This window comes from Cherax quadricarinatus, chromosome 62, assembly GCF_038502225.1.
Source record: "Cherax quadricarinatus isolate ZL_2023a chromosome 62, ASM3850222v1, whole genome shotgun sequence".
Taxonomy (NCBI): Eukaryota; Metazoa; Arthropoda; class Malacostraca; order Decapoda; family Parastacidae; genus Cherax; species Cherax quadricarinatus.
The window spans coordinates 8,363,355-8,381,353 of NC_091353.1; the positions used below are offsets into that span (position 1 = coordinate 8,363,355).

Here is a 17,999-nt window from a genome sequence, read left to right on the forward strand (position 1 = left end):
ACAAGAATTTCCTACCAGTTCCACCTGCTCCTCGCTACTCCTATGGCGCCCCAGACCTGAGGTCTGGGACCACAACCCTAGATGAGCAGGAAGACCCATTAGCTATCCTGGCGGCCCTTATCCCCAAGGGCGGCGTCCCTGGCAAAGATTATCCTATCCTAGCTTCTGTGCCCAACACTGGCTTCTCCTGCGAAAACCAGGAGTTTCCTGGTTACTTCGCTGACACCGCTGACGAGGCTCGCTGTCAGACCTTCCACATCTGTCAGTTCGACGGCCGCCACGACTCCTTCCTATGTCCCAACGGCACTGTCTTCAACCAGCAGTACTTCGTGTGTGACTGGTGGTTCAACGTGGACTGCGGCGCCTCCGAGCAGTTCCGCAGTCTCAACGCTGAGATCGGCAAGACTCCCGAGGACGTGGATGCTTCTATCCGCACTGATGCTGGGACGCCCAACCAACTGTACGGTGTCCCTGAACAGCGCCAAACGTCCCCACCACCTCCACCACAACCCTCACAACTCTACAACAGACCTAACAGGTTCTGATTCTATCCAAGCACCTCCCTCGCTGTCGTCACGGTTCTATAACAGACCCAACAGGTTCTAACTAGTCCAGCACCTGCTCCAGACATTTATGTACTACGCTTATGGTCTCAAGAAATTCTTTGCTTCTCGCATAGTTCATGTATATATTTATTTATTTATCGCTTTCACTACATTACCTTCAAGTATTCTTGGGGTTGAATCCATAGGTTGCTACCAGTTACCAGAGGTTCAATCCTCCACTGTGCCTTGCTGCAAAGGTGCTTCAATAACCAGGTCAGTAGCACCACAAGACTAAGATGTGGACCTGGCTCCTACAGCTGTTCACGTTGAACGACCCTTAAGGCTTTAGCTTTCTTCATTCGTCAGGACGAACGCCTCCTAAATTCTCGTAATAGTACTGATAACTCATCAGTGAGTAGTCAAAACTTTAATCTCCTTGATTCGCCGGTACAAAAAACTTAAATCTTAATATATATATTTAATCAAGCTACTAAATCCTGCAAATAAAAGTTTTGTAAGATATTATTTTTCGCTCTCCTGGACAAGACATTACATAAATTTTTAAAAAAGATTACTATTATTATTACTAATTGTTGTTTATATTACTTAACCTTTGTCAGGAGAAATGTGAATTTTTTTCTTAATGTGGTCTTAGTTATGTGATGATCTGTTATAATTTTCGAGTCATAATCATATGGATGACTCATTATTTTAGTGCATATATATAATATATATATATATATATATATATATATATATATATATATATATATATATATATATATATATATATATATATATATATATTTTATATTATTATCACACTGGCCGACTCCCACCAAGGCAGGGTGGCCCGATAAAGAAAAACTTTCACCATCATTCACTCCATCACTGTCTTGCCAGAAGGGTGCTTTACACTACAGTTTTTAAACTGCAACATTAACACCCCTCCTTCAGAGTGCAGACACTGTACTTCCCATCTCCAGGACTCAAGTCCGGCCTGCCGGTTTCCCTGAACCCCTTCATAAATGTTACTTTGCTCACACTCCAACAGCACGTCAAGTATTAAAAACCATTTGTCTCCATTCACTCCTATCAAACATGCTCACGCATGCCTGCTGGAAGTCCAAGCCCCTCGCACACAAAACCTCCTTTACCCCCTCCCTCCAACCTTTCCTAGGCCGACCCCTACCCCGCCTTCCTTCCACTACAGACTGATACACTCTTGAAGTTATTCTGTTTCGCTCCATTCTCTCCACATGTCCGAACCACCTCAACAACCCTTCCTCAGCCCTCTGGACAACAGTTTTGGTAATCCTGCACCCCCTCCTAACTTCCAAACTACGAATTCTCTGCATTATATTCACACCACACATTGCTCTCAGACATGACATCTCCACTGCCTCCTTCTCCTCGCTGCAACATTCATCACCCATGCTTCACACCCATATAAGAGCGTTGGTAAAACTATACTCTCAAACATTCCTCTTTTTGCCTCCAAGGACAAAGTTCTTTGTCTCCACAGACTCCTAAGTGCACCACTCACCCTTTTCCCCTCATCAATTCTATGATTCACCTCATCTTTCATAGACCCATCCGCTGACACGTCCACTCCCAAATATCTGAATACATTCACCTCCTCCATACTCTCTCCCTCCAATCTGATATCCAATCTTTCATCACCTAATCTTTTTGTTATCCTCATAACCTTACTCTTTCCTGTATTCACTTTCAATTTTCTTCTTTTGCACACCCTACCAAATTCATCCACCAATCTCTGCAACTTCTCTTCAGAATCTCCCAAGAGCACAGTGTCATCAGCAAAGAGCAACTGTGACAACTCCCACTTTATGTGTGATTCTTTATCTTTTAACTTCACGCCTCTTGCCAAGACCCTCGCATTTACTTCTCTTACAACCCCATCTATAAATATATTAAACAACCTCGGTGACATCATACATCCTTGTCTAAGGCCTACTTTTACTGGGAAATAATTTCCCTCTTTCCTACATACTCTAACTTGAGCCTCACTATCCTCGTAAAAACTCTTCACTGCTTTCAGTAACCTACCTCCTACACCATACACCTGCAACATCTGCCACATTGCCCCCCTATCCACCCTGTCATACGCCTTTTCCAAATCCATAAATGCCACAAAGACCTCTTTAGCCTTATCTAAATACTGTTCACTTATATGTTTCACTGTAAACACCTGGTCCACACACCCCCTACCTTTCCTAAAGCCTCCTTGTTCATCTGCTATCCTATTCTCCGTCTTACTCTTAATTCTTTCAATAATAACTCTACCATACACTTTGCCAGGTATACTCAACAGACTTATCCCCCTATAATTATATATATATATATATATATATATGTATATATATATATATATATATATATATATATATATATATATGATATATATATATATATATATATATATATATATATATATATATATATATATATATATATATATATATATATATATCATATATATATTATATATATATATATATATATATATATATATATATATATATATATATATATATATATATATATATATATATATATATATATATATATATATATATATGCAATAAGATCACAGTAAACAGGTGATTTCAGAATATGCAAAACAACCACTCTGAAAGAATAGAGAAATTCCAAGCGCTTTCGTGACTACTCACATTATCAAGGAACTATGAAAGTAAAGCATCCAATGAAGCTATATAAGGGGTCTGGCCAGCACCTCACTATCAGATCCCACAACGGTTAAACACCTGACGCGCGCCGACCCAACTTGGATAGGTCCTTTGCACAACTCACCCACAAACTATTCTACCCAAGAAAATTTAAAAATTATTTGTCCAGTGTATTATTAAATTCTTCCCAAATTCTATTAATTATAAATGGATCTAATTTATATAAACCAAAGGAAATATTCATATTATTGTCAAAACTGCTTTTTATGAAACAAGATTCAATTATATTCCTGTCGGCCATGGACTTGCTTGAATATAATTGAATCTTGTTTCATAAAAAGCAGTTTTGACAATAATATGAATATTTCCTTTGGTTTATATAAATTAGATCCATTTATAATTAATAGAATTTGGGAAGAATTTAATAATACACTGGACAAATAATTTTTAAATTTTCTTGGGTAGAATAGTTTGTGGGGTGAGTTGTGCAAAGGACCTATCCAAGTTGGGTCGGCGCGCGTCAGGTGTTTAACCGTTGTGGGATCTGATAGTGAAGTGCTGGCCAGACCCCTTATATAGCTTCCTTGGATGCTTTACTTTCATAGTTCCTTGATAATGTGAGTAGTCACGAAAGCGCTTGGAATTTCTCTATTCTTTCACAGTGGTTGTTTTGCATATATATATATATATATATATATATATATATATATATATATATATATATATATATATATATATATATATATATATATATATATATTTATATATGTATATATGAGAGGCAAGTGCCGGTCGTGCTTACACCTTCGTTGTCTCAACTCTAATGGTTTCCTCCGCAAACACGGTAGTTGCCCTGGTTCAGGATGTCCTCCTGTGGAAAGTGATGATCAAGAGCCACCTCAGGCACCTGAACCCACTCCAACAGTTCTTATCTCATCAGATGATAGTATTTTGGAAGCATTTAAAACAACAAGTACCAGGACACTCGTCTAGGGGGTCAGAGACTACAAACCTCACTCAAGGAAAAAGATCTTGGGGCACATCTCCTGAAGCGCACATCAACCAAATAACTGCTGCAACATATGGGCGCCTGGCAAACCTCAGAACAGCATTCCGACATCTTAATAAGGAATCGTTCAGGACCCCATACACCGTGTACGTTAGGCCCATATTGGAGTATGCGGCACCAGTTTGGAACCCACACCTAGCCAAGCACGTAAAGAAACTAGAGAAAGTGCAAAGGTTTGCAACAAGACTAGTCCCAGAGCTAAGAGGTATGTCCTACGAGGAGAGGTTAAGGGAAATCAACCTGACGACACTGGAGGACAGGAGAGATAGGGGGGACATGATAACGACATACAAAATACTAAGAGGAATTGACAAAGTGGACAAAGACAGGATGTTCCAGAGACTGGACACAGCAACAAGGGGACACAGTTGGAAGTTGAAGACACAGATGAATCACAGGGATGTTAGGAAGTACTTCTTCAGCCACAGTGTAATCAGGAAGTGGAATAGTTTGGGAAGTGATGTAGTGGAGGCAGGATCCATACATAGCTTCAAGCAGAGGTATGATAAAGCTCACGGTTCAGGGAGAGTGACCTAGTAGCGACCAGTGAAGAGGCGGGGCCAGGAGCTGGGACTCGACCCCTGCAACCTCAACTAGGTGAGTACAACTAGGCGAGTACAACTAGGTGAGTACAACTAGGCGAGTACAACTAGGTGAGTACAACTAGGTGAGTACATATTCCCAAAGCAGCCGTCCACACGCAGCTGGGAAACTTACAGACCTCTTAAAAAAAGTAAACGATGGTTCCACTATCTTAAATGCTCCACCAGCCATCAAGGCATGGCACAACTTGCTACTTTTTGGCAATGTCTGCTTAGCTGCGCCGGAGAGAAGGGGAAAGAGGCTAGCCTCAATAATAATTAAATCCTTAAGAGACGTTCCTAGAGCTAATAACCTCATTCGCCTTCCCCGTCAATACAGAAACGGGAGAGACAGAACCCCCACTCACTCCACTGACAGTGAAAAAATCAGAGTCCAGGTGAGCAAGAAAATTGAAGAGGGCAACACAGTGGGGGCAATCAGAATTATTACCAGTGAAGATAGAGTTTCCCCCAGGGATGCTGACACGGCAGAAGCACTTAGAGGAAAGCAACCTGCCAGGGAAATCAGGGGCACCAACAATTCCAACACCTCTGTCCCCACTGTGGAACCATTGATTGTGGAAGACTCAGACATTTACAAAGCGATAATGTCGTTCCCATCTGGCTCTGCTGGGGGTTACACTGGAATAAGGCCACAGCATTTAAAGGAAAGGTTAATCCAGTTATCGGGGAAATTGCAGAGACATTGTTTTAGAGATCACAAGGTTCGTCAACAATTCCTTGGCTGGTCTGATTCCTGCTGAAATTAAACCTTTCTTTTTGGTACAACACTTTGTGCGCTTACAAAGTAGGATGGAGGAATTAGGCCTATTGCAGTAGGCAACACTTTTCACCGCCTCGTTCCCAAAGCTGCTATCCGAAGCATTCGCACAGAAGCAGCCATAATGATTCAACCAAACCAGCTTGGCTTTGGGGTCACTCAAGTAAGTGAAGCAGTGGTTCATGCAACAAGGGCGTATATCAACAACCTGCCTGAGGACAATGCAATGGTAAAATTAGACTTCAAGAATGCATTTAATCTCCTGAAAAAAGATGTGGTATTAGCAGCGGTACAAGAACATTTCTCTCGTCTCTTACCTTCTGTTTCAGCTGGATATAGCAAGGAATCAATGCTCCTGTTTGGAGAGCATGAAATCACATCATCAGAGGGTGTCCAGCAAGGGGATCCTCTTGCACCATTTCTCTTCTGTATAGTAGTTAGGGAAATCACAGTCAGACCGACCAGCGAGCTAAACATCTGGATGATGGTACAATAGCAGGTACAAAGGAGTCCCTCCTAGATGATCTAACACAAGTGATGACACGGGGACAGGAAATGGTCTCATCCTGAATCCATCCAAATATGATATTATCTCAGTCAGTCAACAAGTGATAAATGCAGTGAGATCCAAACTACCAGGAGCATCGGTCATTGCCCCTACAAACAGCGTCTTGCTTGGTGCACCTCTGGGAAGCGATGCCATTGACACAGTCCCCAGGAAGAAATTGGAAGAGTTGAGGAGAATGGAACAACGAATAGGCAATCTTGACACCCACGATACCTTGTACTTTCTCACAAAGTGCCTGAGTCTGTTCAGATTGACATATTTCCTAAGATGTGCACCTTCATATGATAACCCTATACTGCACTAATATGACAGTATCCGGAGGCAGATTTTTACGAAAGTATTTAACCTTACTCTTGAAAACGGGCAGTGGAACCAAGCTACACTTCCAGTCGGTCTAGGAGGCATTGGTGTCCGCAAGTCATCACACATTGCGCTACCTGCTTTTCTGTCCTCATGTATTGCATCCACAGAGCTTGTAGCAGCGATTCTCCCTGAACATCTTAGGGACAAGATTGGAGTCCAGGACCAAAAGTTCATTGATGGAGCCATGATCTGGGATAATCTAACGAACGGGCTCTGAAACCAGACCTGCTTCCCCCAACAACTACAAACAGTCGCACTGGGATGGACCAATAGTGGAAAATATAGCCTCAACAATGCTTCAGAGTGTGTCAAGGAAGGATTGAGCCCGCCCTCTGGCAGTGAGAGCTCCTCATGCAGGGGACTTCCTGTTGGCTGTTCCCAACTCCAGCCTTGGCACACGCCTCGACCCACAGACCATCCGCATTGGTGTTGCCCTTCGACTTGCCGCCCCGATTCTCGCCGAACACAGGTTTATTTGTGGCAGTGAAACAGCAGACCGATTCGGATACCATGGGCTTGTGTGTCGTAAATCCGAGGGAAAGATTGCAAGACATGAGGAGGTTAATAACATTATTAAGAGGAGCCTCACAACAGCCGGATGCCCAGCAGTAAGGGAGCCACCCCAACTATGCAGATCTAACGGCAGCCAGAAGCGTCTAGATGGACAGACGGCAAGCCTGGACAGACGGCAAGCAGGTGGTGAGGGACTACGCATGTGCATCTACCTTGGCTGATACCTATCTCCAATACACCAGGGAGGAAGGAGGGGCAGCTGCCAGCTTCAGGGAGTCCCAAAAGTCTAGAAAATATGGAGAACTTGCCCATCACTATATGTTTGTTCCCATAGGCTCAGAGACCTTGGCTCATGGGGAAAGAGTGCATCTAAATTCCAAAAGGAGCTAGCAAAAGACTCATCAGGGTAACTAGGGATCCCAGGGCAGCTAGATTTCTGTTCCAGCGACTCAGTGCGACTGTTCAGAGGGGTAATGCCTGCTGTACTTTGGGCACGCACCCCAGCTCTGAGGAGCTGGATGAGATTTTCGAATTATAATCAGTGACAAACAGGTAACAATATATACTAGGCATATCTCTCTCACATCTCATGTACTGTATATGCCATCTTTATATCAACAATATATCTGATATAAAGATGGAATATTCAAACAGCTTCAGGAAGAAATCCAAATATTCTTCCTTGACGCCTTTTTATCCACTTCTCCGAGGCTATGGGTCCCACAATTTACACCAGAGGTGGACCCCATCATATGTATATATATATATATATATATATATATATATATATATATATATATATATATATATATATATATATATATATATATATACATAGGATGGGGTCCACCTCTGGTGTAAATAGGCTTCACACCCAATTAACTAACCATATAAATTATTAACAAACCATTATTTATCAGATTCACTTTCCAGGTAAACTCCAAGTAAACTCCAGGTAAACTCCAGGTAAACTCCAGGTAAACTCCAGGTAAACTCCAGGTAAACTCCAGGTAAACTCCAGGTAAACTCCAGGTAAACCCCAGGTAAACTCCAGGTAAACTCCAGGTAAACTCCAGGTAAACTCCAGGTAAACTCAGCTCAGAGTGAGGCTCAGGTAGGCTCCAGGGTGAGCTCAGGTTGAGGCTCCAGAGTAGCTCAGGGTACTCCAGGGTTGAGCTCAGGGTGGGCTCCAAGGGTAAAGGCTCAGTGAAGGCTCCAGGTGAGCTCCAGGTAAAGCTCAGGGTAAGGCTCCAGGGTAGCCCCAGTAAAGGCTCAGGTAGGGCTCAGGTGGGCTCAGGTGAAGCTCCAGAGTAGGCTCCAGTGAAACTCCGGGTGAAGCTCCAGGTGAAGCTCAGGGTGAGCTCCAGGTAAAGGGCTCCAGGTTAAAGGGCTCAGGTAGGCTCCAGTAAGCTCCAGATAAAGGCTCAGGTAAGCTCCAGGTAAAAGGCTCCAGGTGGGCTCCAGGTTAAAGGCTCCGGTGAAGCTCAGGAGAATGCTCCAGGTGAGCTCAGGTAAAGGCTCCAAGAGAAAGCTCAGGATAGGCTCCGGTAAGCTCAGGTGAGGGCTCCAGGGTGGAAGCCCCAGGTGGGCTCCGGTGGGCTCGGGTGGGCTCAGGGTAAGCTCAAGTATGGGCTCCAGGTGAAACTCAGGTGAAAGCTCAGGTGGGAAGCTCCAGGTTAAAGGCTCCAGGTGCTCCAGGTGAAGCCCCAGGTAAAGCTCCAGGTAAAGCTCAGGTGGGAAACCCCAGGTAAAGGCTCAGGTAAAGCTCAGGTGAAGCTCCAGGTAAACTCCAGTAAGCTCCAGGTAAACTCCAGGTGGCTCCAGGTGAAGCTCAGTTAAAGGCTCAGGTGAAGCTCCAGGTAAGGCCCCAGGTAAAGCTCAGGTGAAGGCTCCAGGTGCTCCAGGTAAGCCCCAGGTGAAGCTCCAGTGGGCTCAGGTGAAGCTCCAGGTAAAGCTCAGTTAAAGGCTCAGGGTGAAGCTCAGGTGGAAGCCCCAGGTGAAGCTCAGGTGAAGGCTCAGGGTGAAGGGCTCAGGGTGAAGCTCCAGGTAAAGGCCCCAGGTGGGAAACTCAGGTGGGCTCAGGTAGGGCTCAGGTCTCCAGGTAAACTCCAGGTAAACTCCAAACTGCAGTACAAAAAAAACTCTAAAATCCCAAGATTGTATTTATAAACAAAATCCCGTAATTCACATCGTTATAAAAACTATTAAAAATATAATGCAAAATAAATTATTCATAGTTGAAACTCTGATTGTCCTAAGTCGATATGTCAGTGTTTGCCCAGAATAAAAACATTATATAAGTCAGTGAAATCTTCAGATGTTTATAATGCATTCAGTCTCACACGAGATTTATTATTATTATTAAAGCTTCGCCGGTATTCTCCCGGCCCGGGCCTTTTCCAAGTGGTGGCCCGGCCTTGACTCCCTCTTTAGTGAGTGTCTGAGACCTAAGTCTGCCATGGGAGGAGGCACAAGTACCTCCTCATCTTTGGGACCAACTGTCCCCAGGCCTAGCCACAAGCTAGGCCTCTCTGGTTTGCCATCCCCGCCCCAAGGGGGATAATGGGAATGACAGTCTTATGAGCTAAAGGCTCGGGTTCAGACACCTACCCTACCCTAGAAGGGTTAGGCATGGTGTCGATCTCACACGAGACATGTATTAATGATCATTATAATGTTATACACACACAGTTATTAATATCTCTCAGTGTTTATATACTCAAGTTTAATCCGTATTTTGAAGTCTATCAACTGTGTGGTTGATAGACTTCAAATCTAACACATGTTACTTTCCATTGGCCAGATAAGTGTTTTTCGACCATCCTCCTGTTGGATGTGGAGAGGCAGTTAATATTAGTTAGGTTATTATCATTTTTCTCTTTGTTAGGTGCGTGTGTGACCCGATGAGAACATTAATAATTGTCTACCTTGAGAGTCAGTTGCCACACAGCTGTCAGCACGACCCATAGACCAGCACGACCCATAGACCAGCACGACCCATAGACCAGCACGACCCATAGACCAGCACGACCCATAGACCAGCACGACCCACACCAGCACGACCCATAGACCAGCACGACCCACACCAGCACGACCCATAGACCAGCACGACCCATAGACCAGCACGACCCATAGACCAGCACGACCCATAGACCAGCACGACCCATAGACCAGCACGACCCATAGACCAGCACGACCCACACCAGCACGACCCATAGACCAGCACGACCCATAGACCAGCACGACCCATAGACCAGCACGACCCATAGACCAGCACGACCCATAGACCAGCACGACCCATAGACCAGCACGACCCACACCAGCACGACCCATAGACCAGCACGACCCATAGACCAGCACGACCCATAGACCAGCACGACCCATAGACCAGCACGACCCATAGACCAGCACGACCCATAGACCAGCACGACCCACACCAGCACGACCCATAGACCAGCACGACCCACACCAGCACGACCCATAGACCAGCACGACCCACACCAGCACGACCCATAGACCAGCACGACCCACACCAGCACGACCCATAGACCAGCACGACCCACACCAGCACGACCCATAGACCAGCACGACCCACACAAGCACGACCCATAGACCAGCACGACCCACACCAGCACGACCCATAGACCAGCACGACCCACACCAGCACGACCCATAGACCAGCACGACCCACACCAGCACGACCCATAGACCAGCACGACCCACACCAGCACGACCCATAGACCAGCACGACCCACACCAGCACGACCCATAGACCAGCACGACCCACACCAGAACGACCCATAGACCAGCACGACCCACACCAGCACGACCCATAGACCAGCACGACCCACACCAGCACGACCCATAGACCAGCACGACCCACACCAGCACGACCCATAGACCAGCACGACCCACACCAGCACGACCCATAGACCAGCACGACCCACACCAGCACGACCCATAGACCAGCACGACCCACACCAGCACGACCCATAGACCAGCACGACCCACACCAGCACGACCCATAGACCAGCACGACCCACACCAGCACGACCCATAGACCAGCACGACCCACACCAGCACGACCCATAGACCAGCACGACCCACACCAGCACGACCCATAGACCAGCACGACCCACACCAGCACGACCCATAGACCAGCACGACCCACACCAGCACGACCCATAGACCAGCACGACCCACACCAGCACGACCCATAGACCAGCACGACCCATAGACCAGCACGACCCATAGACCAGCACGACCCATAGACCAGCACGACCCATAGACCAGCACGACCCACACCAGCACGACCCATAGACCAGCACGACCCACACCAGCACGACCCATAGACCAGCACGACCCACACCAGCACGACCCATAGACCAGCACGACCCACACCAGCACGACCCATAGACCAGCACGACCCACACCAGCACGACCCATAGACCAGCACGACCCACACCAGCACGACCCATAGACCAGCACGACCCACAGACCAGCACGACCCATAGACCAGCACGACCCACACCAGCACGACTCACAGACCAGCACGACTCACAGACCAGCACGACTCACCAGCACGACCCACAGACCAGCACGACTCACAGACCAGCACGACTCACAGACCAGCACGACTCACCTGCACGACCCACAAACCAGCACGACCCACAGACCAGCACGACCCACAGACCAGCACGTCCCACAGACCAGCACGACCCACAGACCAGCACGACCCACATACCAGCACGACTCAAAGACCAGCACGACTCACAGACCACCACGACTCACAGACCAGCAAAACCCACAGACCAGCACGATCCACAGACCAGCACGACTCAGACCAGCACGACCCACAGACCAGCACGACCCACAGACCAGCACGACCCACAGACCAGCACGACCCACAGACCAACACGACCCACAGACCAGCACGACCCACACCAGCACGACCCACAGACCAGCACGACCCACAGAACAGCACGACCCACAGACCAGCACGACCCACAGACCAGCACGACTCACAGACCAGCACGACTCACAGACTAGCACGACCTACAGACCAGCACTACCAACAGACCAACACGACCCACAGACCAGCACGACCCACAGACCAACACGACCCACAGACCAGCACGACCCACACCAGCACGATCCACACCAGCACGACCCACCCCAGCACGACCCACCAGCACGACCCACAGACCAGAATGACCCACACCAGCACGATCCACAGACCAGGACGACTAACAGACCAGCACGACCCACAGACCAGCACGACCCATAGACCAACACGACCCACAGACCAGCACGACCCACAGACCAACACGACCCACAGACCAGCACGACCCACACCAGCACGATCCACACCAGCACGACCCACCCCAGCACGACCCTCCAGCACGACCCACAGACCAGAATGACCCACACCAGCACGATCCACAGACCAGGACGACTAACAGACCAGCACGACCCACAGCCTAGCACGACCCACACCAGCACGACCCACAGACCAGCACGACCCACACCAGTACGATCCACAGACCAACACGACCCACAGACCAGCACGACCCACAGACCAACACGACCCACAGACCAGCACGACCCACACCAGCACGATCCTCACCAGTACGACCCACAGACTAGCACGACTCACAGACCAGCACGATCCACAGACCAGCACGACACACAGACCAGCACGACCCACAGACCAGCACGACCCACAGACTAGCACGACCCACAGACCAGCACGACCCACAGACCAGCACGACCCACAGACCAGCACGACCCACAGGCCAGCACGACCTACAGACCAGCACGACCCACAGACCAGCACGACCCACACCAGCACGACCCACACCAGCACGACCCACAGGCCAGCACGACCCACACCAGCACGACCCACAGACCAGAACGACCCACACCAGCACGATCCACTCCAGCACGATCCACAGACCAGCACGACCCACAGACCAGCACGACTCACACCAGCACGACCCACACCAGCACGACCCACACCAGCACGACTCACAGACCAGCACGACACACACCAGCACGACCCACACCAGCACGACTCATAGACCAGCACGACTCACAGACCAGCACGATCCACAGACCAGCACGACCCACAGACCAGCACGACTCAGACCAGCACGACCCACAGACCAGCACGACCCACAGACCAGCACGACCCATAGACCAGGACGACCCACAGACCAGCACTACCCACAGACCAGCACGACCCACACACCAGCATGACTCACAGACCAGCTCGACCCACAGACCAGCACGACCACAGACCAGGACGACTAACAGACCAGCACGACTCACAGACCAGCACGATCCACAGACCAGGACGACTCACAGACCAGCACGACCCACACCAGCACGACTCACAGACCAGCACGACCCACAGACCAGCAAGACTCACAGATCAGCACGACCCACAGACCAGCAAGACTCACAGACCAGTACGACCCACAGACCAGCAAGACTCACAGACCTGCACGACCCACAGACCAGCACGACTCACAGACCAGCACGACCCACAGACCAGCAAGACTCACAGAACAGCACGACCCTCAGACCAGCACGACCCACAGACCAGCACGACCCACAAACCAGCACGACCCACAGACCAGCACGACTCACAGACCAGCACGACTCACAGACCAGCACGACCCACAGACCAGCACGACCCACAGACCAGCACGACCCACAGACCAGCACGACCCACAGACCAGCACGACCCACAGACCAGGACGACTCACAGACCAGCACGGCCCACAGACCAGCACAACCCACAGTCCAGCACGATCCACAGACCAGCACGATCCACAGACAAGCACGACCCACAGACCAGCACGACCCACAGACCAGCAAGACTCACAGACCAGCACGATTCACAGACCAGCACGACCCACAGACCAGCACGATCCACACACCAGCACGACCCACAGACCAGCACGACCCACAGACCAGCAAGACTCACAGACCAGCACGACCCACAGACCAGCACGACCAACAGACCAGCAAGACTCACAGACCAGCACGACCCACAGACCAGCACGACCCACAGACCAGCACGAACCACAGACCAGCACGACCCACAGACCAACACGACCCACAGACCAGCACGACCCACAGACCAGCACGACCCACAGACCAGCAAAACTCACAGACCAGCACGACCTACAGACCAGCACGACCCACAGACCAGCACGACCCACAGACCAGCACGACCCACAGACTAGCACGACTCAGACCAGCACGACCCACAGACCAGCAAGACTCACAGACCAGCACGACCCACAGACCAGCACGACCCACAGACCAGCACGACCCACAGACCAGCACGACCCACAGACCCACGACTCAGACCAGTACGAACCACAGACCAGCACGACCCACATACCAGCACGACTCACAGACCAGCACGACCCACAGACCAGCACGACCGACAGACCCACGACTCACAGACCAGCACGACCCACATACCAGCACGACTCACAGACCAGCACGACCCACAGACCAGCACGACACACAGACCAGCACGACCCACAGACCAGCACGACCCACAGACCAGCAAGACTCACAGACCAGCAAGACTCACAGACCAGCACGACTCACAGACCAGCAAGACTCACAGACCAGCACGACTCAGGCCAGCACGACCCACAGACCAGCAAGACTCACAGACCAGCACGACCCACAGACCAGCACGACCCACAGACCCACGACTCAGACAAGCACGACCCACAGACCAGCACGACCCACATTCCAGCACGACTCACAGACCAGCACGACCCACAGACCAGCACGACCCACAGACCAACACGACCGACAGACCCACGACTCACAGACCAGCACGACCCACAGACCTGCACGACTCACAGACCAGCACGACCCACAGACCAGCACGACCCACAGACCAGCACGACCCACAGACCAGCATGACCCACAGACCAGCACGACCCACAGACCAGCAAGACTCACAGACCAGCAAGACTCACAGACCAGCACGACTCACAGACCAGCAAGACTCACAGACCAGCACGACCCACAGGCCAGCACGATCCACAGACCAGCACGACCCACAGACCAGCACGACCCACAGACCAGCACGACCCACAGACCAGCAAGACTCACAGACCAGCAAGACTCACAGACCAGCAGGACTCAGACCAGCAGGACCCACAGACCAGCACGACCCATAGACCAGCAAGACCCACAGACCAGCAAGACTCACAGACCAGCACGACCCACAGACCAGCACGACCCACAGACCAGCACGACCCACAGACCAGCAAGACTCACAGACCAGCAAGACTCACAGACCAGCACGACTCAGACCAGCACGACCCACAGACCAGCACGACCCACAGACCAACACGACCCACAGACCAGCACGACCCACACACCAGCACGACTCACAGACCAGCACGACCCACAGAACAGCACGACCCACAGTCCAGCACGACCCACACCAGTACGATCCACAGACTAGCACGATCCACAGACCAGCACGACCCACAGACCAGCACGACTCACAGACCAGCACGACTCACAGACCAGCACGACTCGCAGACCAGCACGACCCACACACCAGCACGACCCACAGACCAGCACGACTCACAGACCAGCACGATCCACACACCAGCACGACTCACAGACCAGCACGACCCACACACCAGCACGACTCACAGACCAGCACGACCCACACACCAGCACGACCCACAGACCAGCACGACCCACAGACCAGCAAGACTCACAGACCAGCACGACCCACACACCAGCACGACTCACAGACCAGCACGACCCACACACCAGCACGACTCACAGACCAGCACGACCCACACACCAGCACGACTCACAGACCAGCACGACCCACACACCAGCACGACCCACAGACCAGCACGACCCACAGACCAGCAAGACTCACAGACCAGTACGACCCACAGACCAGCAAGACTCACAGACCAGCACGACCCACAGACCAGCAAGACTCACAGACCAGCACGACCCACACACCAGCAAGACTCACAGACCAGCAAGACCCACAGACCAGCAAGACTCACAGACCAGCACGACCCACAGACCAGCACGACCCACAGACCCACGACTCACAGACCCACGACCCACATATATTTTACAAGTGACGTGTAGTAATGGGTCATCTAAATAATTCAAGAATTACTTGTGTGTCTTAACGAGAAAATAAATACCAACACAATATATACGTCAAGGAAGGTATATCTCTTGGTCTATATACACTACGAGGTTGTTTTAATCCCTTTCCACAGCGCTGTATGACGCTTGTGGGTTTAGCGCTTAGTTACCTGGAGTTTACCTGGAGAGAGTTCCGGGGGTCAACGCCCCCGCGGCCCGGTCTGTGACCAGGCCTCCTGGTGGATCAGAGTCTGATCCACCAGGCTGTTACTGCTGGCTCATGATGATAATAATAATCCCTTTTTAGGGAATTAAAGTATTGCCCGGCAGTGGCAAGGTTACGTGAGGCCTTAATGACCCTCGTGTAGTCGATAGGCTTAAAACCCCATTAACCAACCAAATACCACCATAACTTAGCAAATAATTTTCAAGTATTGTATATCCGGCATAACAACATATAAACTACAATGTTTGTGGCTGTGGGATCCTACACCACAAGACAAGAATATTGAACCCCTAAACAAGGCATTAAACAAACTCACAGTGCATATACACAGAGAGAAATACGCCGTTCAGTGCTTATACGTATATCCCGTAGCTGTGTTGGTAGCTCACTCAGCTTACATATTGAGGTCTGTGGTTCGATCCCCGGTACGGGTGGAAACACTGGGGAGTTGTTTTAAGAACATAAGAACATAAGAAAGAAGGAACACTGCAACATGCCTACTGACCCATGCGGAGCAGGTCCATGTCTCCCCCCACGGATTAGACCTATGACCCCCCCCCCATCCGGATTAGCCCAATGACCCACCCAGCCTGGTCATCTCCACTCAAGGATGGAGCACTGCACCAGACCCAGCAGCACAAGCTAGTCAGGTCTAACTCACACCCACCCACACCCACTCATGTATTTATCTAACCTATTTTTAAAAGTACACAACGTTTTAGCCTGAATAACTGTACTCGGGAGTTTGTTCCACTCATCCACAACTCTATTACCAAACCAGTGCTTTCCTATATCCTTTCTGAATCTGAATTTTTCCAACTTGAAACCATTGCTGCGAGTCCTGTCTTGGCTGGAAATTTTCAGCACGGTATTTACATTCCCTTTATTTATTCCTGTTTTCCATTAATATACCTCGATCATATCCCCCCTAATTCTACGCCTTTCTAGAGAGTGCAGATTCAGGGCCCTTAGTCTATCCTCATAGGGAAGATTTCTGATACATGGGATCAACTTTGTCATCCTCCTTTGTACGTTTTCCAGAGCATTTATATCCATTCTGCAATACGGTGACCAGAACTGAGCAGCATAATCTAAATGAGGCCTAACCAAGGATATATAGAGTTGAAGAACAACCTGAAGACTTCTATTATTTATACTTCTAGATATGAAGCTAAGGATTCTGTTAGCTTTATTGCGAACACTAATGCACTGTTGTCTTGGTTTTAGATTACTGCTAACCAGAACTCCTAAATCCTTTTCGCAATCAGTAGTATTAAGATCTACATTATTTAGTTTATATGTGGCATGGTTATTGTCCTGTCCAACATTTAGAACTTTGCATTTGTCTATATTAAACTGCATCTGCCACTTCTCCGACCATTGCATCAGTCTATTCAAATCATCCTGGAGTGCTCTAGTGTCTTCTGAAGACACCTGCTGTCACTGTTCACCTAGCAGGAAATAGGTACCTAGC

The 17,999-nt window shown here is 49.5% G+C and overlaps 1 protein-coding gene across 1 annotated transcript in view; it reads left to right on the forward strand.

Annotated features, from left to right (window-relative positions):
• LOC128687095 (uncharacterized) overlaps positions 1 to 1,022 on the forward strand; it is a 1,179-nt gene extending 157 nt beyond the window's left edge. The window contains exon 1 of the mRNA XM_053774442.2: positions 1 to 1,022. This exon is cut by the window's left edge and continues 157 nt beyond it. Within this exon, the coding sequence (XP_053630417.1) occupies positions 1 to 545 (545 nt within the window). The 3' untranslated portion in view covers positions 546 to 1,022.
• The last annotated feature ends 16,977 nt before the right edge of the window (positions 1,023 to 17,999 follow it).